Raw genomic sequence first — 27990 nt, forward strand, 5'->3', positions numbered from 1 at the left:
GTGCGGAGTTCTGTGGTGTAATGTGATGAGCAGCACTGTTGGCACACCACTTTTCATGCATCATCATGTTTCGCTTTTTGGCACCGAGCTGGGAAGTGGATGGCAGCGTGTCTGTGCGCTGATGGTCTGCAGATTCACATAATAACTGACACAATTCCTCTGGTTTTTTGCCGCTTTAGATGAACTACTTTAATTATGTCATTTTAATTACACGTGTCTGCCTGAAAATAAAGGCTTAGAATGCACATGCAGTAATGATGCAAGATATGTAATATTAAAATCGGCTCTCTCAAGTACATCAGCTGAATAAATGGCGTATCTTATTTTAACAGCGTCTCACGTGTTAGATGACAGAGATGGAGCGATAAAACCGAGAGACAGCGGAGCAGTGTGAGTCCAGAAGTGTTGTTGCATTTTCAGAATTGGACACGTAAGACTAGGAACCTGTTTCATGGGGACATTTTTTATGCTTGGTTTACACCGAAGTGGTGTGTGCTGTATAATTAACTATATAATTAAGAAAAAAAAACACACTGATCTGCAGGCATCTGGCCCTTCAGACCATTTTGCTGCATGCTGATTGGTCGGCTCCCTTCACCCATCATGTTAACTGGAAACAGCTGGCTGAGCATTGCAGGCCAAGCACAAGAAGAACTGGACACCTTAGCAAAACATGGGGGCCGTTCAGTAGTTGGTAGGAGCCTGAGGAGCTTAAAGTCCCCCCCTTTACAGGGTCTCCTTAACCCCCTGCCGCCTGTGGGCGTTTTTTTCGTGCACGATTCCTATAATATTCCTCCAATCCAAAATCCGTGCAGTTTGCACAATCCACAATACATAAACTATGCCTGTATTTCCTGCACTGATCCATGTCCAGTAACCAAAAATTCCCACTATTCCAAGTGTATATTCTAAAATGTTCTAAAGTAGTGACAATTACGTTAAAATGACAGATTAAATATTTATTCAGTGTATTAATTTAACAGAGTGAATTCCGATTGCACATTAAATAAAAAAGTACCGAGAAAAGCTGCGACCTTGCGCGAATTCAACTTTTTTTAAAAAATGTTATTATTATTTAGCGTCACGCAGACGCGATGCGTTCGCCGCATTGGACGGGCGGGACGCGGCCGTGGAGGGAATTCCAGCGGCGGCACTACTTGCGCCGAGGAAGCGCACTTGCGCCTGTGAAGCGGCACTGCGGCACTCGCGTATCCCTGCGCCCGGTCCCCCCCGCGCCGGGATCCTGAAGCACGGACCGGGGAGACGAGCCGCCTCGCAGGATTTATTTGTTTGTCGGAATTTCTCTTTTCCGACCCGACACCCCGCCCCGCCCCGCCCCGCCCCGACACCCCTTCCCGGCAATTCCCCGCGTTTTCGGGTGTTTTTTTTTTTTTGCTTTTCTTTCTCTTTTCCTCCGTTTGGAAGGGCGCCGCTTTCCGAATGCCTGCGACTTGGCCGGATGGTCTCCCACTTCCCAGGGTTTGCATTTCTTGGTTTTGCATGAGGCGTCTTGGAGGAGAAAGGCTGGCTTTGTGTGTGTGTGTGTGTGTGTGTGTGTGTGTGGAGATAACGCGGAGCAGGAAACAGTGCCAGGCGCTGCTGTGGACTGGCCACGGTGCGTGAGATCTACTGACAAGCACACGGACGGACGGACGGACGGACGGACGGACGGGGGGAGATGCAGACGAATAAAAGGCAGGACAGAACGAGAGCAGGGAAGTAGACTGAGGTGACAGTGGGAATGGGGTTGGGATTGGGAATGCTGCTTCCCGGACAGGAGTCCCACTCGTGTTGCGCGTCTTCGCCTTCTGCTTATTAATATTATTATTATTATATTTTTTTATTTTTACATAAAAATGCATATGATGTTTGGTTATTTTCCCCGCGAGTCGGTGCGTGAAGTTGGCAGTATGATGTAATGTGGTGCCCAGATGGCAGGAATGTGTGTTCCCACCGAAATCCCGGTCCCCGGGGGACCTCGTGGACGCACCGTGCGCTCCTCCGTGGAAGGAGGCTTGACAGATGGCGCCTGCGTGGTTCTCCGGCTGGAGAAGCTTCATCCGCAGCTCCGGTGTGGCGGACGCGACCCGCGTGGCTCGGCCCCCTCGCAAGGCCCCAGGATCTGGAATTTCCATGCAGATTCCAGAAGACCATGGACGTGTCCTCGCTGCTGTCCGGTTGTGACAGGATGACCTTTTGGCCCAAGGCACTTGTTGGGGTCGAGGGCCTTTGGGAACCGATGTGTGACAGGCATTTTGAAGTGATGAGCGGACATCTTGACGTAGAAGACGAAGGGAGAAGCGTGAGGTAGTTGTTAGTGGTCCAAGAGAGTCTTTCGTTTCCTGACCAATGGTGGTGAAAGAGGGTAGGTGTAGGTCAACCTTGGACGGTGAAGACAGGTGTAATGCACCCGTTGGTTAGAGTTGCGCCCACTTAGGAAAGTTGGTGGAGTGTAAACGAATGGGGTGGTTGGTTTTGTTGAAAGCGCAGCGTGCCGCGCGAGGCCAGGGGTCTCCCTGTAATGCATTCTCCAGTTGTTGCGCACTGGGCGTGGACATGTTGCAAACGCGTGTTCTTTATCTCTTTGGCTTCCAGGAGGACGAGGGAGGAGAGCGAGCGGCGATGTGGTCCACTTGAGGAGGCAGCGGGGTCCTTGAAGACGGACATGAGGCGGCTCCTTGCACTACGTTCTCCGGGGATGGCCGGGGGGAGTGATGAATCTGCTTGTTCCAGTTGAACCCGTTGCTGGATTCTTGGTTTTTCTTTCGTCCCGCTGTGTTAGGACAGTACGTGACAGTGTGAGAAGCCCTTTGTGGATCTGTCTGGTGGATGTTCAGTGAACCTGTAGATCCACGACCTTGGATAGCGACTCCTGTTGTTGATTCCTGTTGGAGTATCTTCTCTGGGAATTGTGGAATTTCCTGTTGCTGTCACTAATCTAAACTCGGACGTAAAGGAAGTTTCCTCTGGAAATGGATGTTCCTCGGTCTAGTGGAATTCGTAAAAAGAGGAAGTCCCGGTCGGAGCGGGACCGGGAGAGGAGGGGCTGTGGTATGCGAAGCAGCGGCCATGTGAGGGGCTCGGTTCTCCGCTTCTCCTCCGACTCCGAGAGGGAGAACAGCACCGTCCCCTCCTCCTCTCGCCCACGCCCCCCCAGGAGAAAGAGGAAGGAGTCAACATCTGCCGAGGAGGACATCATCGACGGCTTCTGCATCTCCGGCTTCATTACGCTTGAGGCTTTGGAGGTAAGTGGCTACCAGGTGCTTTCTCTCCATTTCAGCTTTTGGTGCGGAGCTTCAAGCTTTGTGGGAACTTTAAGGAATGGCGGTGAGTGACGTCTGAACGTTACATTCGCCAATAGATGGTCGTGAATCCGTAACTACATATCAATACCGGAGTCGCAGTCTGTGAAGGATCCAGCCGATATATCCCAAGATTCAATGTGTGCAGGTGTCAGCTGGGGGCATTAATTAACTCGCTCAACCATCAGAATACTTGAATTAAAGTGCCGACATACCTGGTGTAGATGGGATATTGGGATTATACCACCGGGCGGGTAGTTTGCTCCCCTCTTCTGGACCTGGTTGTCTCAGGAAAATCCAGAAGCCACAAACAGGGTTCGGGGAGTCCATCCGCCGAGCAGCTGTGTCAAGTGACGTTTGTGAACACGCCCCGTCCACCACGTCTCACGTGGTGCTGGGAAAATATGGTCCCCGGCGACACGAATAGGAAATGATGTGCAAACTTCCAAGGGCGCGCTGTACGTCTATATCTGGTTCCTGAACTGGAACGTACCTGAAGGGTTTGTAGGTCAGTGGGTTGAAAGTTGAGGCCGGAACACACGCGCTTATGCAGTGGCTGTGCTTTTCCCCACCGAGATGCGACGCTGTTGGTCCCGTGTCGGTTTATTCCCCACACGCCGTGAAGATCATCCCCTCGACAGGCAGTCGGTCTAAATGGACGACTGGCATTCATGGTTCAGCTCAAGGGAGAGAGACAATTGAGAGGTGAAAGTGAGAGTGCGGTCAGCGTTCTGATTTAACGGCTTGGCGTTGCCCCGTTGGCGGCGCACGTGAACCACTGGCCACGTTATCATGCCAGTACCTTTCCTAATTGCTGCTTCCATCGAGAAGGCGCAACGCGGCCGCTAAGGGGTATATTCATGCCACGTTAACTCAGTGCCGGCACATCATTCATACTCTGGCGCGGCGTCCGTTCTTTTCAAGCACTTCAAGCGCCCCGCCATCCTGGTGACACGTGTAGCGTTGCTGGGAGGTGTCGGGCTAAAGCCGCCACTCAACGGCTCATTTGAGAGCTCATAGTGCAGGAGGGCCCAATCTGGCCATGTGCTGCTTGTGTTGGACGCTCTCTCTCAACCATGGGATTGCTGCCTTAATTGTGATTGCTGTTTTAAAGTGTCTCACTCTGTCTTGGAGCTGAGAGAGGGGTTACATTTACATTTACATTCGCACACAGGTGAGGGTTCATGTACATTTTTGATAGAAAACAATTGCTTTGTTCATTAAAATAATGTGAAATTGATCAACGATCCTGTGCAGACATTGTATATGCTAATGAATGTCTGTTAATTAATAGAAGGGTAGAGAGGCCCATTATAAGCAACAATTAGTCTTGAGCGTCATTGGAATGCTGTATTCCCTAATGCAAGTTCGTCACGTAAAAAATTTTAATACCTTAACAAATTGACACCCAGAATGGCCATGGTCTGCCAAACTGTAATTGCTGAAAAATGGACGATTTAAAGTCATTTGAAATAAAAAAATTCTAATTTTATCTTGACTTTCACATTCCTTTTATAAGATTTCCTATTTAAACTCATTTCATTTTTGTCAAGAAAAATTAGGAAGTTAAATCCATGCTGTATTGAATGCTTTTTAATAACACTGTTATTATTCTCACATGCTCTGTAACATTTTATGCTGCAACACACTAGATCATCTGTAATTAAGCTGAAATACCACAGTGCCCTGCATTATTATATGATATTTCATTATTCCTACAATTTATGAGTAGAGACTTATTCAATTTGAACAGCGTATGTAAATTTTCCCGGGACATCCGCTATATTACTTTGCATTTTTACTCCTCACTTAATTGTCAAATGCAGACAAATTTTGCAAAATGTTCACAATTGGTGTAAATGGGCAGAGCAAGTCTCTTTGCTTTATAGACCCAGGTTCAGTGTTCCCTATGTTCTTTGCACCCTCGTGTGTGTGATTATGATGTATACAAGTCTTATCACTGTGGTTAACACCTCGTCCATCTTCCAGCCTGTCTGTCCACACATCTTCCTGTTTAATGTGGTACGCTGGGGTTTTCCTTCCTCTCTTTCATCGTTTTTTTCCTGTTCCGGTCGAGGGAGGGGGAGAATTTATCGGCAATTTGTCAAGCAGATCTTCCGCATTTGGTGAACGGCTCCCCCTGAGCGCTTTGAAATCAAAACGTTCCTGTGGAGTTCCTCCAGATTCCTCAGAGGTCCTTTACCGGCAAATAACCGGGACTGTAATCTGTCTGACTTTCCGTCTTTTCCTCTTTTGCCCCCTCTGTTCACAGTTCAGTGCGACCTTAACCCCCGAAAGGCCTGCTGGCTCTTCATGAACTTGTGATGTGGCTGGTGGTCATTCATTGCAGCTTGACGCTTTATTTGCTGGAGGCTGGCGGTACAGCGCACTCTCATACCTCACCGAAATTGATCCGGCAGATAGCGCCGTGACCTCGGTTCAAACGACCGGGCAGCCAAGGTCTCTGCAAGTCTTTCTTTTGGCTTCTTAAGAGAACGAATGCACTGCTGCTATTGGAAGCAACTGGATGCCTTTGGAATGCAGAAAATACTGCCAAGACCTTGATCCCCCCGACCTCAAACCCTACTCCAGACCATATTTACACCTCTCCCAGGTTGTTTGCATCCTTTTGATTCATTTGGATTGACTGCAGTGTCTTCAAAGGCCACTCACAGGTAAAAGCCGGCTTGACGTGCACCCTGCTGCTATCAACGCGTGGTGCATTCACCCATGCAGTCAGAATTTACACTATTTTACATATATTTTAATTTGCCAGGTCGTTCTGTAATCATGGACATTTAACTTTTTTAGTATGCAGATGGACATAATTACAAAGTAATTATTGATTTATGGTCATGCTTATTGCATCCGTTTTCCGGACGTGGACCTGGGAGCTATTTATACCTTTAATACCCTGTAGTGACATAACTCACATTAGCTTATTCTACAAACTTGGCTCTCCCAAAAGCCTTAATTAGATCTCAGGCCTGTGAAGGCGCCCTGGCACCGAGCCCCAGGTGTTTCGGTGGAATTAAAGTTTAATGCCGGAGCACGATCACCAGACTCCGGGCTCAGACCGGCCAGTGGAGATACGACGATCGGAATTAGTGAGGAGCACGGAACGATGCCCGTCGCGGGGAAGAGTATGTGTAGGGATTTCATTTTCATTAATGGAACATTAACGCGGAGCAAAAAAAGGCGACGTGTCAAATGTCCGTAAGCATGTTGGTCAGTCTTTTGATACGCTGTGTAAATATCACAGAAAGAGTGTCAATACAAAAAAAAAAAAAACAGAATACGTCGGTGTCAAGTTTAATATTCTCCATAGGTTGGTTTCCTGGTTTAGGTTTTCTCCTTAAGGACTTTTTGTCCTATTTGGACTCCATCCTCATTTGACAAATACCCCTTTTTTCTACGTGCAATTAATTTCCCCCTGCACAGGCTCTTGGCAGTAACGGCAGATATTCATTTAGCCACATTTTTCACCTGTCTCGAAAAATGATATATGATACGCATTAATAAGGCGCGGCAGGCCCCGGTGACTGACACATCAAATATGACAGCCTGTCTTTTCTGCATATGTTTCACGCCTCTGTCAGATAATCCAGGGCTGAGCGCCTCGTGGCGCCTTATTAAAAAAATACCTGGGCCTTCACCTGAGCAGGGCGGTGCGGCCGCCCTTTGACACCCTCCACAGACAGAGACCTGCCATTCAGCTTTCATGACGTAATCTCGGCCCGCACAGCCTTCCACATGCAATAGGTACAAATAAATACATGATTCAAAAAGATTTTTATTTATTTATTTTTTGCACCAAAATTTGAGCACTCTTAATTTTCTCAGATAGTTAGATGTGAGTGATGGGTGAGCACTGTCAGTTATGCCAAATCTTCAGCTAGTATATATAAATACATACGCATAAATGTACAATACATGTAATTGAATAGTACTGTACTATGTTTAGTCTGGGTTTTTTGTCTGGATTTGTAAAGATATGCATGATACATTTGTCTGAAATAAAAAAAAAAAAATCATATTACTCAGAGTACCTTAAGAACCACTGCATATGATTTAAGCTGGTCTACAAAATGAGAACATTTTGACAGATGTTGCAACTTATTTGCTTGGTGTGTGTGTGTGTTTTCATGTTAATAATAGACAACATTCCCACTGCAAGCCTCCTATCAGATAATATATTTACTTACTGGCTCTGTGTGTTGCTTTTGGAAATGTGGCCAATATCATATTGCGGTGTGACATGGCCACGGTCCCAAAATGACCCACATGCACGTGATATGACTGTGGGGGGTCGAACCTGTATTTGATTTAGGGCCACCTGTGGTTCGTGGCCCGAATTAGAATGGAAAAGATCGGATTGCTCGCGAGTATTAGTCGCATTTGAGAGTAAAAAGTCCGATTTGGGACGCTGTTGGCCTGCTGCGACTTGTCCGCTGTGCGAAGTTGTGAGAAATGATCATCTGGAGCCGGACAGGCCGCGTCCCCCGCTCAGCCTTTTTCCACAAAGTGACGTCACTCCGGCCTGACGCGGCGCTCGAGGTGCCGACAGCCTGCCAGAGTTCAGGCAGCAATTGTTACAGTCACGTCACTCTGGCCCCTCCCTGGGTTTTGATTGGCCGAGTTCCCGAGCCCTGACTCAGGGTGAAGGTGCGGTAATCGGCGGCGTCGTAGCGGCGCTCGGCTCTGCCGACATCAGAGGGAGACCTCCGGGCCGCCGCTGCTCGTGTCACTGCATTTATCGCTCGCCGATGCGAGGTTTGTTGCGTTGCGGAGACGCGCTGCGGGACAATTAGTCAGCGCGCGAGAGAGGAGGTTGCGGGCGCCTCAAAATGCTTGTGCCACTGTCATGGTGGTTGTCTGAGGCGTCAACACACACACACACACACACACACACACACACACACACACACACACACACACACACACACACTATATAAACAGCAGCTGTGCTGATTTCCAGCGTGCCGCACAGCACAGTAAATGTATGCACTCTTATTTTAATGCTCTGGCTCGGAGCTCATTATTGGGCAGGAGGTTTGGCGGGGTTTGTGGGTGCTGGAGACGGGGTTTGTGGGTGCTGGGATAAGGCCTCTCCATTATTGCACAATTCTCCCGACATCTGCTCGCAGATACGCAGTGACGTTAAACACAATATTCCAGCCCTCCAAATATTTCCGGATACGTCGGGAAATTTCAGTTGTTTAAAAACTCATATTCAATGTATTCATTGTATATAAAGCGACTTTTATTTGACGTTGATGATAATGTTCGATAGCTCATGTAAACGATTAAAATATTAACCAAGTGTCTCCACCTTGGTTCACCTTTGAAGCAAATGACGATATTCCCCTTTTGAAAAATGCACAGCCTGGTCTGAGCCTGTATCCATGTATGCGCTTCAGTTAAAAGTGAATTTGAAGGTTGCGACCTTTCGGTAAAAGTCTGCGGTCTCCGGGCTTCTGTTGTCTCCAGAAATAATTCATGAAAGACAGCATGCGTTTTGCACCGAGTTTACTCGCCTCCAGCTACAGCATCTGATAGCATCTGAAGGGCGAGCGCGAAATCTGGCAGCGGCCTTATTATGTTCCCCCTCCGAACGGCGTTGAATGATTGAACAGCAGAGATGTTTCGGTGCCTGCTCAAATAAGAACGTTCTGCAGATCTGAGCTGCCATTTGTTGCCTTGGCTTATAGATTACACGCAAAGTAAGTTAGTGAAGGATTATATGCGGTTAAAATGCCGTATTTTGGTTCTGAAGTCTGTAGCACTCCAGCAATAAATCAGACTTGCGTGAGGTTTGAAGGTTTGAAAGCAGGTGGAGAAACTTGAAGCATGTCTGTCACTAACGGGATTCAGAGTGAAGCGGCTCCAATTACAAGTTCATGTGACGTCAGCGGTGCTCGCTGTAGTAGGCGTATTCATTTTGGTTTCATTGAGGACGTTTTTTTGTTAAGGTGGATGCAAACCAGCCATGTTCACTAACATGCAAAAATGCACATGGAGAGGAAAGAGGTGCAGTTTTGTGCTCTACCTGTTAACCCCTGACAAGACAGAAGCGCTTGTAATCGGGCCTCAAGCAGCCATGCATAAACTGGCTGACTACACAATAACCCTGGATAGCCTTTCTATCTCACCGAGTATTGAAGTGAAGGATCTAGGTGTCATCATTGATGCAGGTCTCTCATTCAGTTTGCACGTAGATAATGTCACTAGAATAGCATTCTTTCACCTTAGAAATATTGCGAAAATAAGAAATATCATTTCAATGCATGATGCAGAAAAGTTGGTCCATGCATTTATTACATCAAGGTTAGATTACTGCAACGCATTACTGTCTGGATGCTCTAGTAGGTGCATGAGTAAACTCCAGCTAGTACAGAATGCTGCAGCCAGAATTCTAACCAGAACCAGGAAATTTGACCACATCACCCCAGTCTTACAATCACTGCACTGGTTACCCATCAAATTTAGGATTGACTACAAAATCCTACTTTTAACGTATAAAGCTCTAAATGGTCTCGCCCCACAGTACCTGAGTGAACTTTTGGTTCCTTACGAACCGCTACGCTTCCTTCGATCAATGGGTGCGGGGTCAATACTGATACCAAAAGTACAGAAGGTCACAGCTGGGAGCAGATCCTTCTCCTATAGAGCTCCGCAGTTGTGGAACAGCTTGCCTGTCAGTGTCCGGGATTCAGACACAGTCTCAGTGTTTAAATCCAATCTCAAAACCTATCTGTTTTCTCTGGCTTTTTGCTAAAGTCCTAGACCCTCATTTCACTTGATTTTGACGCAGTGTCAATTATAAAGTCCAGTTTATCACAGAGTCCCCCTGTTAGACACAGACAAAGTTAAATTCACCAGTTAGGCTGTCCTAGTTAGGGTACCGGGCCACTGTAGCACCAATATACCATTATAACCACAGATTTCAGTATCGGTCGTACAGTGCAACCGTCTGCCGCTGCTTCTGTTTGTTTTTCTCCGAGACACGGAATCAAGCGCCCAGACTACTGGCAGACCCCAGTGATCAGACCAGCAAATAAATCCTGGTTCCTGACAACTGCTTTACAAGGACAAAACATGAAACAAACCAGAGGGTCACCACAGCCACCACCACCATTACAACTACAGCTCCAGGGATCTTCAAATGGACCAGTAACATCATTACGGACACGTAATCTAGACCATGACACTGACTACATCCTGGACTTCTCCAACCCTACAACCGTAGGACTTATCATTATATCATATCCAACCCTGCACTGACACCATTTGCAGGCTCACTCTACCCTGGAAGGGGGTCCCTCTCTGTATCACTCCTTCCCAAGGTTTCTTCCTTTCTTTTTTTCTCTCTCCTAGAGTCTCTCTAGAGTTTTTTTTGTGTGGAGTTTTTCCTTGTGTGCAGAAGGGTCAAGTGTGGGGGGTGTCAACTGTAGGGCCTGTCAAAGCCCATTGAGACATACTGTATGTGATTTTGGGCTATATAAGAAATAAATGTTGTTGTTGTTGGTATGTGGGTGGTTGGCTCTGGACAGGCATCACATTGAATGAGTCTTGAGTGTCCAGGTTGTACCAGCTGTGGCTTTAACCTTCCTTCTCACTGTGTTTCTTCTCGAAACGTCCAAATATAATCTGGCATGAAAGCTAATTGTGCAGAGTCACTGTCTGAATCATAAGCAGAAATGCATTCCTGGATTTTATGTGACTCCACATAGTAATAACTATAGTTAAATAATAAGCTATGTACTTATTTATTGTTTTGCTATAATTTGAAAAATATGGGACTTAATCACTTAAAAATAATAAATAACCTTGATTAAACTTACAGTAAACAAAACGCAGCTGCATTAATTCGCTTTTAACGCTTTAAGTGAATCACAGCCCTCAATAATGAATTAATTAAGTGAAAATAAAGATTTATTTGTTTGTTTGCTTATGGTTATGTGGATGTCTTACGCTGTACTGCATGACACTCAAGTGCTGAGTTTTGTTGATCCTTGGGGATTCTTTTTCTTGTTAGATTTGTGACCAATCAGAATCAGCCATTACAGAGCTAATTACATGCAGAAACAGCCATATATATATTTGAATAGATATCAATATTTATGCAAAGTGTCCAGAAATAAATGGATGCCTTATTGCGTGACGGATTCTCCACGTCTGCTTTACATGAACCGTCTGAATTTTCGCTGTGTTATTAACAGATTCAACTTTTTGTAATGTTGTCTCAATAATTGCTGCCTATATGTCAGACTGGAGAGCATTAATGGGGGTCGGCCTCAGTGTGTGTGTGCGTGTGTGCGCGTGTGTGTGTGTGTTAATCGGCTGGAGTGCTTGATTGGAGTCATGGTCACCGCGCTGTGCGGCGGGAGATAATGTAGGGGTGGGGGGAGGGGTTGAAGCTGGAAATAAGGTCATAACTGCGAGCTTTGATAAATGAGCCAGGATGGGCCCTGCAGCACGTCCCACTAAAACAAATCAAGGATGTGTGTGTGTGTGTGTGTGTGTGTGAGGGGGTTGGGGGGGAGTGTGTGTTTCTAGTTTTCTGGTTGCCGTTGTGTAATAAGTGTTTAGTGGGGTGTGGATTGTTCCGGGTTCATAGCTCCACCACCCCCCTGTACGCCTATGAAACTCCTCAGCCGGTTAGTCAGTCCTTTCCTTTTGTCGTTATTTTCAATACGTGCATTTTCATAAACTGTCTCGTCTTTTTAAGCACTCGATCCTGTAGCTTTCAGCCAGAAAATGACGGTTCCACTGCGATTCTGTGCAAGAATTTAGCTTGTGATGGTGCAGCAGCAGTTACATTTGGATTCCCAAAAATCTGAAACGATAAGACACACCAAATAAAAAAAGGGCAGGATGCCTAGCTAGCGCCTCCTCTTCAAGATACAGATACCAAGCAAGATCTTACTTGATGCAATCCATCATATATATCCTGCTCAGTAACCTCAGGTTAGCCCAAGTGGAGGAATAAAACAGGAAGGCTGCATCTGTGGCACCGTGATTTCCGCAACACGGAAAACGCGGATAGACGGAATACGTTGTAATTGTGCATAATTTGCCGGTTGTGTTTCCGGTTGAGACGGGACTTTCACACACACCAAGGAAATGTAAACTCACGGTCAGTGATGACAAAGAGGCTGTCAGTGTCAAATCCAAACCGCTTGCCCGCTCGGTTTAGACTTGGCTCACTGGAACACTGATGTCATCATAAAATGACAGAATTCAACTCTTAGTGTTAAGTTTAGAGCGGAACAATAACCAAACTATTTTTTTTATTCTTTTATGACAACACATACAGTCAATAACTCATATCAGAAGCAGAGGAAAAAAGCAAACTAGTGCGAGCCAACAAACAAATTGTCAGGATTGCCTGCAGCTGGGCTCCACACCGGAACCCAATCCTGACGCCCCATAAATGCCGGAAGTTTCCGCCCGTTCGGGGTCGCTGGCATTTTCGTGAACTCTCTGCACGAACTTGACCTGATTTAGTTTTATGTGTTTTGAGTTCTGGCAATCGCCACACGCCTACGGGTTAGTTTCAGTTCATTATTTACGTTAAACTGTTTTCGGCCACCGCGCCATTGTTTCTTTGTATTTCGTTATTGTTTGTTATAATAAAACCCCCTTCCCAGTATGTCAGACCTCTGCGCTTCCTTCCCCCGTAAGTCCGTAGTCGTGACACAAATCAGCTGATTTAAACGTGGTTCATTATGCAAGTGGACACAACTTTTTGTATTCCAGGTCTCCCTAATATCTATTACTTTGATATATTTTTTATTTCAAATGCGAAGCACCTACTTTACAATGGAAGAGTGTGTAATATTGTGAAATAGTTATTTGCATGAAATGTACATATTACTTACATGTAAATGGTTTACAAAAGCAAACCATGAATGCCCAAGCACTTTGAACAGTGATTAAATGTGATTAGTAATATTGTATTTTTCCCCACCCACTCCATAATTACAGTTTTAAGGTGAATAAACATGTTTATAACAGAAAACATGGAATTCAGAATTAAAATGGAAAATTCGGAATTTAGGAACTAATAAAATGGATTTCTTAGGGCCATATGTCTGTGAACCTGAACAGTGGTGAGCAGTGGGCAACCATGACATGCACCTGGGGAGCAGTGTGTGGGGACGGTGCTTTGCTCAGTGGCTCCTCAGTGGCACCTTGGTGGCCGCTAGGCCACCACTGCCCCAATTGTATGCATCATTCTGGGAGGAGCCAAGATCCATGTGACATTATGGAATGTCCCATAACAATTGATGTCCGCTTTATCTTTCATTGTTGTTTTTTCCTGCAACCTGCCTGTTGGGTCATTACCATTTATTTCATCACTTAAGAGCCTGTGCCCCTCCCTGCAATGCCGTGTTCGTGGCACTTAAATTATGCATTAGGTACATTTTGGAAGCCTAGTTAGTCCCCCGGTTAAAGCTTAATGGGAGTGTGTTGTTTCTAATGGGATGAGATTGCTTGGCAAGATGTTTTGTGCACTAATTGAATTGCTGTTCGGAGACTATGCTGGTCTCTGCGACAGGGCAGGGATGACAAACTTGATGCTTTGCCGTTTCACCATCATTTACTGTTTGTGTGTGAGTGTGTGTGTGTGTGTGTGTGTGTGTGAGTGAGAAAGATACAGGGATCTTCCAGAGGAGCAGATGGTTCATGTGGAAGATTTGTGTGATTTTGGGGGGTTTCCACAGTAAAGTGCAGATTTCTGACGTTTGATATTTATTAATTTGCATTAACTTCAGTCTTGTGTTTATTTATTTTTATGTGTGTGTGTGTGTGTGTGTGTGTATATATATATATATATATATATGTGTGTGTGTGTGAGGTTTTTTTGCTGTTCATGATGTAACATAATAATTTATCATGTTAAACGGGGGACAGAACAGAGCGTGGACGGATTCTATTGTTGCTCACTCAGCTAGTTTGTTGCAATGTAGCAGATATAGCCTGACATAGTTGCAACGTAGCCTGATATGTACTGGGTGCATTTTAATGATATGTATTTAACGTTTTGTGAGTGTTTGTGTATGGTTGTGTATCGGTGTTTTGTCTGGTGTGTATTGGATGTTTTTACGTGATGTGTGTTTTTGTGTATGGGTGTGTATTGGGTGTTTTACGTGATGTGTGTTTTTGTGTATGGTTGTGTATCGGTGTTTTGTCTGGTGTGTATTGGGTGTTTTTACGTGATGTGTGTTTTTGTGTATGGTTGTGTATCGGATGTTTTGTCTGGTGTGTATTGGGTGTTTTACGTGATGTGTGTTTTTGTGTATGGTTGTGTATCGGTGTTTTGTCTGGTGTGGATTGGGTGTTTTTACGAGATGTGTGTTTTTGTGTATGGTTGTGTATCGGTGTTTTGTCTGGTGTGTATTGGGTGTTTTTACGAGATGTGTGTTTTTGTGTAGCGACGGTGTATCGGGTGTTTTATCTGGTATTTATTGGGTGTTTTTGGCACACAGTTCATTTTAAGCAGCTGTTATCTGTTTCCATGTCTCTCTCTCTCTCTCTCTCCCTCCCTCTCCTTTTCTCTCATTGTTGTTTTTGCTTTTCTCCAATTCCCCGCTCCATTATCCGCTGTTTCTGCGACTCAGTGCGCTTAAGTGATTTTGGCTGCCGTGTCACAACAAGCGGCCCTCGCTGCGGGCTGTCTGTCTGTCAGCAGTTCCCAGGGTCTGCAGCGCGCTGCAGCACCCGGCGCAGGATTACAAATACAGGAGTCAATTGTAAATACAAACGTGGGCCGCCATGGGGTGCAATTATTTACAGACACACACACACACACACACTTTGAAGGCGGATTATCCTGACACCAATCTCGCTCGTCTCCTGCAATTTCTTGCCCCCGTCGCGCTTTCTCTACAAACTGAGGGATCTAACAAAGTAAGAGAAGTGATGTGCATCTCTACAAGGCCCTCCTTAACCCTCCTTTGGGCGCTTGACCCCACTGCCTTCTGGGAAATGTAGTCATGTGACTACGCTGAGGTCAGGGCAGACGAAGGGAGTGCCTTTGACCTGGATCGTCATTCACCTGCAGATGGGCTTTTAACAAGGCTGTAAATGAATCACGCGACCTCTGCGCTGACCTTCGTGAATGTGAAATGTTTGCAGTGGGAAGTGTCGAGTGATGGTGAAAATCAAATTTCAGGGTTGTCCTGAAACTTTTGTAATTGAACAAAAATTGATCAGAAGAAAAATGACATTTTGTCTAGAAATGTAGCTTTTGTGGAACAGCAGATGTATGTATATATCACCAAACCTGCCATTACATTGTGGATTTTTTCTCCCCCCCATCCAGCATTGGGATGATTTCGGCCAGATCCTGAGAGACCCTTTAATCGTGCCATGATTTCGCTCCAGGGCCATGAACACTAATGCCGTAATTGGTTTACAGCGGCTTACTTATGTAAAGCCCACCCCGCATCTTTTCCGGAGCTGAATCAAAGATGGATTCTGTTTTTTTTTTTTGGGGCGCTAATAGCCTAATAGCGAGCAAACACCGGCGCAGGGAGGCAGCCTGGAGGCCATTTTAACCGCCGTTATCACTCAGCACGCAGCCCTCGTGATGGAGTAGCGCGTTACACAATGGCTCATGCCATGGCTGCCTACCCCACACCCCCTCCTCTGTTCCAGAGAAAAATGCTTCGAAAAGTGTTTGCGTAATTCCCCCGTGAACGATGGCGAGTTATTGTGAGGGAAGCCAGCGGCGTAGCTGAATAGGTTTCGTTCGAGAGTTAAAACGCACTCAGGAAGGGCAGCGTGCTGCTCCTGGCCCTGCGACTAGCCCCGTAATCTCACCAAACATGGCTGCACAGATAAGATCAAACAATGTAACACCTCTGTTTGAAAATGGATGCAGCCATTATACTTCGCATAAGTCTTTTCAAAAAGTGATAAAACTTCAACCATGCGTTGTACATTGACGTAATTGTGCATCTGACAATGGAGGCTTTCATTGTCACGGTGTTTCAGGTAATGGAAGTGGTCGTGGTGGGACATTCGAGAGAAGATTGAAGTGCGGTGTAAATTTGAAGCCTTTGTTTTATGACCGAACAGCAAACGACGCTAGATCTATATCCGCGTGTACAGGAACAGGGGGAGTAGCTGTTTTATCCACTCCAGGCTGTTTTCATCGTCCTCCGCTGTGACAGCTTCATTCCATTCGTACTTGTTCGACGTGCAGCGTACAGGTAAAAATAGTCCATAGCTACACTTCTTTTTTCATTTTTTTTACTACGGAAACGTGAAACACGTACGTTTCATTAATGGAACCTTGTGTTGTTCATGACAAAGTTTTTCTTCTAAACCCATTTCTTGTTGCGATTTGTAACGCTTCTGTTACTGTGTATATTGGCGATGTTTGTTGCCTTAACTATTATAAAAATGATCTGATCGGATGAGACAACTTCACACTCTTATGCTTTTACAGTGGTGCGTGTAAAAGTTACTGAAGCGCTGCCTCTGTTGCACTGGAGGTTCACGTACAGACGTGTCACAATGCGTCACCCTCCTCAAGAAATAAATGGTCAAGCACAATATTTTTGGCTGGGTTGCTTTATTGGGTTTAAGTTCAATATTTTACAAATTGCGCAGTGGTCTTTCAATATGAAAAATAAGCACCGCACAATGTGGTGACTTTTCATCTGTGGATCTTAATTCCCGCGTTATGTAATATATTTAGATAGCTGGTGTGTTCCTAAGTGTCCGTGACCTGCCAATGACCTGCAAAGCGCGGCCCTCTCACAGCTTATGTGAGTGGTACGCCTGCCGCAGAAAGAACTACTTCTCATAAAAGAGTGCGCTTGACCCCGCGACCCCGTTCCGCTCTCGCCTGCGGTCCTCGCAGCGGTGAGCCGAGGGTCCACGCCGCCAGTTCAACACATTCGCATTAACAAACAAAAGCCTCCCGTTTCATTATGCGATGATTGTATATAAGTTGCCGGGTTCAGCTGGTGTGATGATCCCCTTCGCTTTGATCTTTCTCCATCGGATCGTTTTTCACGGGACTCTGCGGGCAAGCCTGCCTCTGATCTGCTGCATAGCTTTGCATGCTGTGACTGCGATCAGCCATTTTGGGACGGGGACTTCATGTTCCTCAGGATCGTGAAGGGAATTTGCTGTGGTTTTAGGTGGAGATGATGGAAGGGAGCGCGATCCTCTGCGTCGTCCTCTGCCACCCCCACCAACTGTACGTCTTTTCTCACCACGTCCATAAATATCCTACTAGGCCTTCCTCTGTTCCTCCTACCTGGTAGCTCCATCCTCAGCCTCCTTCTCCCAACATACTCCCTGTCTCTTCTCTTTACATGTCCAAACCGATGCAATCTCACCTTTCTCTTTGGAGACTTTGTCACCAAAATATGAGCACCAAGCACTTATGGCCTGAAACTTTGGTACATAGTTTACATATATATTTACAGCATTTACCAGACGCCCTTATCCAATCGGTAGTTACAGGGACTGGAGCAAGCTAAGTGTCCTGCTCAGGGACACAATGGTAGTAAGTGGGATTTGAACCTGGGTCTTCTGGTTCATAGACGAGTGTGTTACCCACTAGGCTACTACCACCAGTTCCACTCAGTTTCTTTAGAGATTTTCATTGCAGGGTGTTCATGGCTGCGATGTCAGAGAAAGATTTAAAATACATGAGCACGAGAACGGATTTAGCCCAAAATACAGGAATTCCCTGCTAATACCTCCCAGTTGGCAACTGCTCCATTACAGTCCAACTTCTCTTGTCATTTGCAGATGGCACAAGTGCAACAAAATGCAGTTCTTGCTGGACGCAGTCACCCCCTCTGTCACCATCTGAAAATAATGAAAATGCTTAATCGACCCCTAGAACCCCTTCACTGTCCGACTGCATCTTTATGTAGGGATTGCGTTTGGCTGGGAGATATGCATCCGTGTCGTAGGTCAGACCCACACAGGAAGCAGACAAAAAGTCGCTGTGTTAAAATGTGTTCATTTATTTTAACATGTTACACATTTTTAGGTTCATTTTAAATACATAAAAAAAGTGTATTTAGGTTTTCGTATTCTCCACCCACCTAAATTGACGCTTTACCGGGGAAGCGGTGGCCTATGGGTAATTAAGCAACCCCATAATCGGAAGGTTGCAGGTTCGAATCCCGATCCGCTGAGGTCCCCACACACACTGCTCCCCGGGTGCCTGTCATGGCTGCCCACTGGGTTAAAAGCAGGGGACACATTTCACTGTGTCACCGTGTGCCGTGCTGCAGTGTTTCACAATGACAAATCTCACTTGATTTTAAAAGCTCGTATCTGCTCGGATCGTGTAGCGAGTGAGTCGGTTCATGTTTTTTATTGAAATGTTTCGTGTGTTTAAAATCCCACAGCATATCTGGGATTTCGGATGCTCACACCTGTGAACGGCGCAGTGACTTGTTGTCGTCCTTAGGTGTCACACGCCATTGCCTGGGAGCGCCGGTCTTGACTCCAAGGAAACGGGGAACCCGTTAATTAAGCGCGCTGCGCCGCGCCCCGCTCCGCGGTGACACGGTCCTCTGTTGCCGACTGTGAGGCAGGAGGGAACAGCCGCCGCCTGTCAACAGCTCCGCTGCGGCAGCCTCGTCAGCCATGCGGCGTTCCCCCGGGGGCCGCAGCTGCCACCGCCGCCGGCGCTGGCTGGGCCCGCGCTCCCTCTCCCCCCACGGGCTGGGGCGTGGCTGGGGCGCAGTGCGTCATGCCATCGGCCTCCTGTCCAAATCCTTCCGATGGGTTCACTCCCTCTCCGCCCGCCCCGGTGAGCGAGTGGCCGGGGCGGGCGGAGAGGGAGTGACAGGGCGAGCGCCAGCGGCGGCCCCACCTCGCCTGTTCGGTCACAGTGTGGCTGATTAGAAAGCGGCTCCTGCCGCTAATGAATAATTTACTATCTCCGCTTCCAGATGTAATTTTAACCTTGATGAAAGGGGTGGCCCGCGAAAGGCCGGCGTCGGTGCGGCGCTTTGTTGTTTCTGAATGGAGGGGGGCTGGGGGTGGGGGGGGCTTTATTAATGCAGCTTACAAACGCGCAAGGCAACGCTGTCGCTTTGAGTTTGCCCGCTCGGTGGCTTTTCAATTACGAGGGGGGTTTCTTTTGTGTAGGGGGGGAAAGTGCACTGACACAATGACAGGCCCGGGCGTGGTATTTTTTGAATATGAAATATCCTAAAGGTGATTTTGTGTGTGTATGTGTGTGTGTGTGTGTGTGTGTATATATACATATGACAATAAATCTGGTGTCACTATAAATACACCAACTATGACATTCATTATGCCATTTTTTGGGGGCGGGGTGGTAAATAAAGCAATTTAATTACTCAAATGTAACAAACATTTCATGTATTTAACACAATTGAATGCGAGAATCAATTTATTACAGTGTATAGGGTTTCGGTATCACGTGCCTGATCAGTGTTGCTTAGGAACTGTGAATTTCTTTTATTGCCACGAAAGCCGTGAATAAAGGAGGTGAGTTTGGGGTGTGCCAGGCCGGAGTTTTCAGGGGTTGCTGTTGTCTGCCCTCATCCTAATTGTTTCTACCTGTTGCTGTCTGTATTTAAGTGAACCTATTGTCTCGAGTCTTGGCTGGGTTCCTTCCCCGCCATGTCGATCACGGCCGCCTGCGACAACTGCAATAAGAAGAAGAATACACTGTGAGATCTTATGGTATAACACAGTCTCTCATTTATTAGGTCTTCAAGTCTCATTCACTTTTACCACAGTTGTCCAATGTTATTGAAGATAAATATATATATTTTTTAAGTAATGAATGTCTACAGGGGGTAAAAATGTGGACAATGAATCAAACGGGTTGAAAATTAAATGCAGATCGGATGAGAACTGTGGTAATAGTCTCGATTAATCATGATACCTATTAATCAGCTGATCACCAGAGCATCTCTGTTGCATTAGGATCGCTTGTTGTTCAAATTTGCTATGACTGTCTGCAGACTGGTGTGTGTGTGTGTGTGTGTTATGGGTGTAACATTAATTGCTGTTAGACGTGGCCAATCACGCTGAAGCCCCTGAAACATCGTCAGTCGCCATGTTTTAAATGTGTGAATACTAATAAAGCCTCATGCATGAACGTTGGTGGCGTCGCCCTGTTACCAGGCAACTGGGAGGGAATTCTTCACCTGTGACACAACACAGGGGCCGCTTGCTATCTCCGTTGCGGTGGGATTCAGTTCAGGCGACCTGATTGGCTGTGTAATCCCGTTCCGTTCCGCTTTTTCTCACAGCCGAGAGAGTGAATTTGTGCCCTGGCGAGAAAAAAAAAAAAAAAAAGGCCTTCACACACATGAGTGCAGAGTGAAGCATCAGCGTAGTAATTGTTTAATTGTGCGTGTGCCGGCATATGTAACATTCAAACCGCGCATCCTTACAGTTGTAACCATGCAGAGAGATAATTGTGTTTGGAAACAGTACTGATATTAAGCTGTTGGGAGCCAGAACTTTCACTCCAGGGAAGTGAAAGGCCGCTTTTCCGGGTGCTGACGGTCTTCTGGGCGGGTGGGGGTATCGCTGCCTGCCCCGCTGGTCGTCAAACGCGGGCCGCGCGGCCACTGCCAGACACCTGGGGATGTAGCTGAGGATAAGCTTGGATCACCATATAAGGAGCTTGTGAGAGGCAGCCTGCGGAGATGGAGTGGGAGGGCTGCTTCAGGAAGATATTTATAAAAATAAAAAAATAAAAACGTTGCCATATGCCGCCTGTCTATAATTGATGCATCTGTGGGTTTAACAGTTTAACGTAAAGGATCAGTCGCTGGCTGCTACGTCTCATTTACTCGCACATGCACGGCGTCTCAGATGCGGGCGCCATCGCAGAGTAATGAGGTCAGCGCCTTGCATTTTGGCTGCGCTGACACTTTTAACAAGGCTCTTTAAATGTAACCGGCACACTGTTAAGCCATCCACAGTCCTTCGGCGCAGATCAGTCCATCAGACAAACATCTAGAGTGCAAGCAACACTGACATTTAAAAAAAAAATACATGCACCATTGGATTATTATCTTCAGAAATGGCAAACAGTCCGAATGAAACATTGTGCATGGAAAGGCAACTGCCTTTCTCTCATTGAAAGTCGTGGAGATGGGCGGAGGTGAAAAGTGTACTAGTGCACTAGACCTTTAGAGATCATATGGGCGTCATGTTTTTTTCTTTTTACAGTTGACAGTATGAAAATAAAAATTGCTTTTTGATGCATAGTTTTATCTTCCAAATGTGACTGTTTCAAATTTGTATGAGGTGAAGTGCATGGTCATAGTTTTTGTACAATTCATCATGATTTATGTGTAGGGACAGCAGTCGGTCATTGTCAGAATTATGAAACATTCATGCAAATGACTTGAGGACAAACATGAAAGAAACTGGCATAAAATAGCAGAGTTATTCGTGTAAATATGATGTACTAGTCCATGGCCCAGTTTCAATATTTGAACTTTACACCTCATAGAGTCTTTGAGAGATGGTATTTGGAATGGGCTCATAAGGTCTGGCCGTAGCCAAGAGAGACTATGAATCTCTGACGGCCTGTGTATTTTCTGAGCATTAGTGACGCTGGAATAAGCTTTTGAGGTTTTGCAGAAACGCAGTGGAGTATGTATTCTGCGATCCGAAACGCTGATGGACAGGAGCTCGTGTTCCACTGTCCCACTTTATTCACGTCTGAGGTTACTGGTCACAGAGAATAAGATGAAGGACACTGGCTGCTTGTATGAGAGTAAATCCAGCGGAAGGGAAGAAAACTGAACCATCAGCGTGTGGGAAAGGCCTCCTCGACCAAAGTAATGCAGTGCTCCTGTGCAGGGAATGGTCATTGGCGGTTCGTTACGGAGTAGGTAGTAGAGTTTTGGGTTTGGTCGGGTGGGGTCCAGCTCATCTAGGTGAGCTTAGCAAACACAAGCTTCTGGTCTATAGTACCTATCCATTCTGTACGATTCGCTGCTTATAAATTTGTTTTATTAAACGTTCGTTTTTAATGAATCGCATATTGGATGTACTTGTTGGGTTGGGCTCAGGTCGGATGGGGTCCGGTCGGTGAATACTGGTGCGTGTTTTTTTACATTTTTTTTTAAATCAGCCGCCAAACCGGGCCGTGCTGCTTTTGTTGCCTGGATGCCACTTTCGCGGAATTGCTCTTCGGGGCCCGTTTGTATTAATTCCCAGCAGGGCTGTACTTCCAGGACACGTTTGTTTAGGTAGGACATGAATTGCGAGTTCGTCTAGCCTGCAGACATTTGTGAGAAATTTGCTTTGTTCCTGCGTACGTCTCTCCTAATGTGCACGCGCGTTCGTGCATGTTTGTGTCACCGTGTGATGTACTGGCATTGAGATAAATTGTGTACACACATCTTGGTTAACATTAGTGTGTGTGTGTGCGTGTTTGTGTGCGTGTGCACGCATCATTGTGAATGTCAAGTCTACCGAAGCTCCGGGCTGAAAGGCAGAAGCGTTGAATCTGTTTCTTGTCACACCGGGCCCTTTCATCTGGGGCACTGACAGCTGCTTTGCAAGGGAAATGCATGTGGGCTTGGCAGCGCGATGTGTAAAGTATAATCAGAGAGGCTGGCACCGGAACTAGTTAGAAGACTGAGCCGTCAGGCTGGTAAATATTCCCTCAGCCGCGCCGCGCCACGCCGCGCACGTCACCTCGCGGCCGGGCACCGACACTTAACACGTGTGGCCCGTGCACGCCCGCGTTGGCATGTAAGTGCATGATAGGCGAGGGCATAAATATTTCCAAAGGCGTTTCGCTAACATGTTCTGGGGGGCGTATGGGGCCGAGGAGCGATCGGGTTTAAATGATTGATGGAAACACTTGTCTGACATGGTGAATAATTTTTACTCAGGGCCCAGTTTGGCAGCGCTCTGAAAGCTTGGGAGTGCCTAATTAGAGTCACTCACCGCAGATTGATTTATGGTGCGCTGAGGAGAGGCCTTAGCGCAACACTGAACGTGTCTGAGAGGGAGCGAGGGAGCGAGTGTGTTTCTTTTACAGCTTCCAGGAATGGCCTTCTGTTTTATTTCTCTTACGGAACATGCAGTGACTCCTGTCAAATCCTCATATTCGCCACCTTTAAATGTTTTGTTGGAGAACGATGATTAAAAATGAACTCACTTATTCACAATTTTGAAGTATTGAACATGTTTACTATGTGTACCAACACGCGTGGCACCAACACGAGGGTGTCATATGTGCGCTTTTACATTTACAGCGTTTATCAGACGCCCTTATCCAGAGCGACTTACAATCAGTAGTTACAGGGACAGTCCCCCCCTGGAGCAACTTAGGGTTAAGTGTCTTGCTCAGGGACACGATGGTAGTAAGTGGGATTTGAATCTGGGTCTTCTGGTTCATAGGCGAGTGTTTTACCCGCTAGGCTACTACCAGCCCAGTTTAGTTCATGTGCTGAATTAGCTGCTTTCAGAGAGATAAATTTTGTGGGCTTGCCGTTCTAAATCACATAGACTATTTGTTTTTTCAATCTCAATCTGATTGCTCCATCTAGTGGTGTATCCTTATATGACACTACAGACCTCATCTCGCTTGACCAAATTGCCAAATTTATCACAAATTTTGAGAGGACATGCTACAAAGTCTGTCATTTTTGATCGCAAAAATGACCCCCAAATATTGCAAAATCCGAGGGGGAACTGGCTATATTCACTTCGTAGTTCAGTTTCAGACACTACAAATGGGTGATATGAATACTGTAGGCTTACTGTGTGCTAAACTGCCTAGATGATTTTCTTATTCTTAATCTGATTCCTTCATCTAGTGGTGTTTCCTTATATTACACTACTTACACTACTTCATCTGACTCACTGAATCCAGGTCTCATTCACGAGTGCCGGAGTCATTTAAAAATGTTTCTTGATGCTCATGAGAGAGATTGTTCAGATTATTAATGCATTCATGCATTAATTACTTTTCTCTCGTAGAGATACTGTACAGTATTTAAGCTTTAGTTTTAGTTAGTATAGTTTAGTATAGTATAGTGTGTATATACATATATTTTTTTCTTTTATGATTGCACTATGGGGTAATACTGTTGTATACTGACAATAATCCAATCTTGAATCTTGAAACAAAAATGAAATTGTTCTCAGGCTTACACAACATAGAGAATCAGAGTAATTCTGATTTAGACTGGTACATAGAGGAACTGTGTGTGTGTGTGTTTGTGGTTTGGAACTGCTGGCAATTTTTCGACTTTTGATGTCTGCTTTACATCACTTCACAGTGAGGATGTGTGATTTTTGGCCCGTTTCTGTACGCTCACACTGCTGGTCGTGTCTGTTGCCACGACAGTAAGGCTGAAGCAGGACACAATTACTGCAAACTTGTTACAGACAGAAAACTTCAAACCATCCAGTCCTGAGCACACTTGCCAAGAGCACCTTTGCTGTTTACACCTGGTCTCCTGCTGTTTATGGTCCCTTTCATCCCACCATTAGCGCCAACACAGTGGAGGCAGGCAAACACGTGTGGTTTTCTTGTTTTTTTTCTTCTTCTTTTTAAATGCATAATGAATCATAGCATCAAAGACGCAACATCAGGTGCCTTCATCCGACCCTCACCGCGTGACTTTGTGCCAGGTCGGGCCAGAAAATCACACTCTGATGATTTCAGATTTCACAAGGACACGGATTGATATCACCCTTTTGTGATCTGAAACACCAAGGTTGTTAAAGCCTTATGACGGTGTGATGTGCTAAATATACAGCATGTTTTTTTTCGTTGTTCTTTTCAACACAGTTGTTGGTTACAGCAATTGATATTGATGCCTGGTGTGGAAACAGCCCTTAAATCATCGCGCGATAGGAGAGTGCGAGCCGTGCTCAGGGCTGAGTTATGTGTGAATAAGTACCTGTCGCCTCTAATGATGTGTTGTTTCCATGTGCTCTTTGCTCAGCTGTTTTGACAGACGTGATGGATCGCGTCATTCGGAGCGTCTCAGGCTCGGGCAGGCTTTTTAGCTGGGTTCGAGCGCGGCTTATGTTCTCAATCAGCGCATGGCTAATTGGAAACAGGGCCATGTTTCAGTCAGCTGGTGAACCGATCTGCAGTGTTTCACCATTTGTGTCTGGCTGTGGTCAGTGGTATTTAAATGAATGTTGATCATGTAGAAAAATGTTCCGTTAGAGACAGTTTGTCTTGGAATTAATGCTAAAAGTCCAATCAAAATAAAATCCTATAGAAAAATCTAGATGTAAACATACAGAATTTACACTATATTATTTCAGAAGGTGCACATATTATCTATCAAAAAATATATGAATAAATATTCAAATATTTGTTCAAATATATCAATAGCTGGGGTACAGGGAAATCCCAGCTCCTCATTAAATGCAAATCTTCCATGATCCATGACATACATTCATGTATGTTGCCATACTGTTTCTACTTTCTTGGTATATACTGTTTTCTTTCTTGTACTGCTTTAACGTCGGCATTGCAAACAGCATTTATGTTGGTGTATGTGATAAAATCTGAATCTGATCCTAGTACTGTGGGGTATAAATGGTATAAATGGTGTGCAAAATAAATTTGGGCAAGGGGAGATTTTGATTATACCAGACTACCTCAGAAATATCCGCTCTTCGCGAAAATGACAGAATTGCGATACCACGCCTACTTGCAGCACAAGCAATTAGTTTGGGAAAATGGCAGAGAGCACAGAGCACACGGCAGTTCACTTTCCAAAATGACTAGTAATCCTTAAATCCAATCTTGGAATCCTGGAGGGACTGCATGATAAAATATGAACAAGCATAGTGTTATTTAAATATTTTCTGACAATATTTTTAATGTAAACTCTATAGTTGAATACAGAAAAAACTAAAGATTTTATATAATCACTCACATCATACAAATACTTGGTGTTTCACTGGCCTTATGGCTGTGACAGAAAGTCCACAGATATTGTTTTATCTGATATACGGTTATGCTATATGTTACTTTACTTTACTTTACTTTATTTAGCAGACGCTTTTATCCAAAGCAACTTACAAGAGGAAGACACCAGCAATTCTCGTTCGATTTCTATAGAATTTTGAGTTTACAAAACTAAGAGCCCTGATAAGGCCCTGATATGTTGATGTATTTGTAAAAAGTTTATCAGACTCAGAATCAACTGAATCAACAGAATCAGAATACAACTTCCTGCTGCAGTGCCTTTGCTATGGACACATTTTTCAAAAACAGTATAAATTTACAGATACAATTATACACCGCAAAATATATACCGCAATAAATGAATTATATGCCATATTGCACAAGCCTACATGATCCTTTTGGGCATAATTAAGTTGATTTTAATAACAATCAGTTTAGAATTTTCTGGTTTCCTATCTGAGATTAGACAGGCCTGAGGTCTGCAAAAATGATCAAATAACTAATAGTTCTGTTCAATTCAGCTAATGTCTTTGATCAAGAACAACATTTCAATCCTGGCCCAGATGCTTCTTTTTAATTTTTTATTCCTCTAAATATTTACTCTGGAATTCCTCCCAACCCTTCTGTGTAAGAGGTAGTGCAAGCACGGCTTTTAATCTTGTCTGCTTGAAGACCTCGTTCAACAGCCTCGCCCTGTCAAAATTTGCTCTATAAAACGAGCGGAGAGGCAAATTAATTTGTGTGCTCCATTGCTTTCGGTATCAACTCATTTCCAGTCTCCAGCCCCGTCATTAGCAGGAGATAATTCGGGTCTGGGACGTGCTGTGGGGGCCGTCGCTCAGCCGACGCTAACTAAACGCTGCTCATCTATTGTGCTGATGAAATGTGGGGATCGGGGTAATTGTTCAACGGATGTAATCAGCGGGAAATCGCCGCATGCTGCCACTCTTCTATTTCAGTTCCCCCTCACACATCCACAAGGTCTAACTACATCTAACAATAGTTAGATGTAGTTAGACCTTGTGTAAAAGTTTGCTTTGATTTATGCTGCTTTTTATATATGTTGGAAGAGATGAGATAGCTTCTTACATATGAGATACACTGGTTTGACTTAATTATTTTTTTGTGCTGATCAGTTGCTTTCATTTGCAGAAATTGAAACTCACAGATAGACATATAGAGATGATCTGTGTTGGCAGGATATTTAGGCATGAGCTTTTTTAACAATCCTGTTGTAAAAAGCAGCTTTAAAAAAAACGTTTATTAAGGATGCCACTAACTGGGTACTTTATTAAGACCTTATGAAATAAGTTTAATTTTTTCCCTAAATTCAGTTTTTTTCCATTTTAATGGAAACATATTTTTGATGTGATTATGGAGTGGGTGGGTAAAAAATAACCTGCAATATGACAAATCACATTTAATCGCTGTTCAACAAAGTGCTTGGGCATTTACTGTTTGCTTTTGTAAACCATTTACATGTAAATAATAATGTAAATTTCATGTTTGACCTCAACATAATTTATCAAATAAATAAACACTGGGGAGACCTGGAATACAAAAAAAAAAAGCTGTGTCCACTTGCATAATGAACCATGATAATAAAACCTTGTTTGAATCAGCTGATTTGTTCCATGACTCGTTTGCTTCTTTTTTCTGTTTCTGATATGAGTTACTGACTAAGTGATCGTCACATATGTTCTTGCAAAAGACTTCTTTCATTTCATAAAAAATAGTTTGGGTATT

At 45.0% G+C, this 27990-nt stretch overlaps 1 protein-coding gene across 1 annotated transcript in view; it reads left to right on the forward strand.

Moving 5' to 3' along the window:
- The first annotated feature begins 1363 nt into the window (after positions 1-1363).
- The window catches only part of LOC114792208 (autism susceptibility gene 2 protein-like), a 120654-nt gene continuing 94027 nt past the window's right edge, over positions 1364-27990 (forward strand). Inside the window, exons 1-2 of the mRNA XM_028983124.1 lie at positions 1364-1479; positions 2596-3245. Coding sequence (XP_028838957.1) covers positions 2973-3245 — 273 coding nt within the window. The 5' untranslated portion in view covers positions 1364-1479; positions 2596-2972. The remainder of the gene's footprint in view (positions 1480-2595; positions 3246-27990) is intronic.

The sequence above is a fragment of the Denticeps clupeoides genome, chromosome 6 (assembly GCF_900700375.1).
Source record: "Denticeps clupeoides chromosome 6, fDenClu1.1, whole genome shotgun sequence".
NCBI classification, from domain to species: domain Eukaryota; kingdom Metazoa; phylum Chordata; class Actinopteri; order Clupeiformes; family Denticipitidae; genus Denticeps; species Denticeps clupeoides.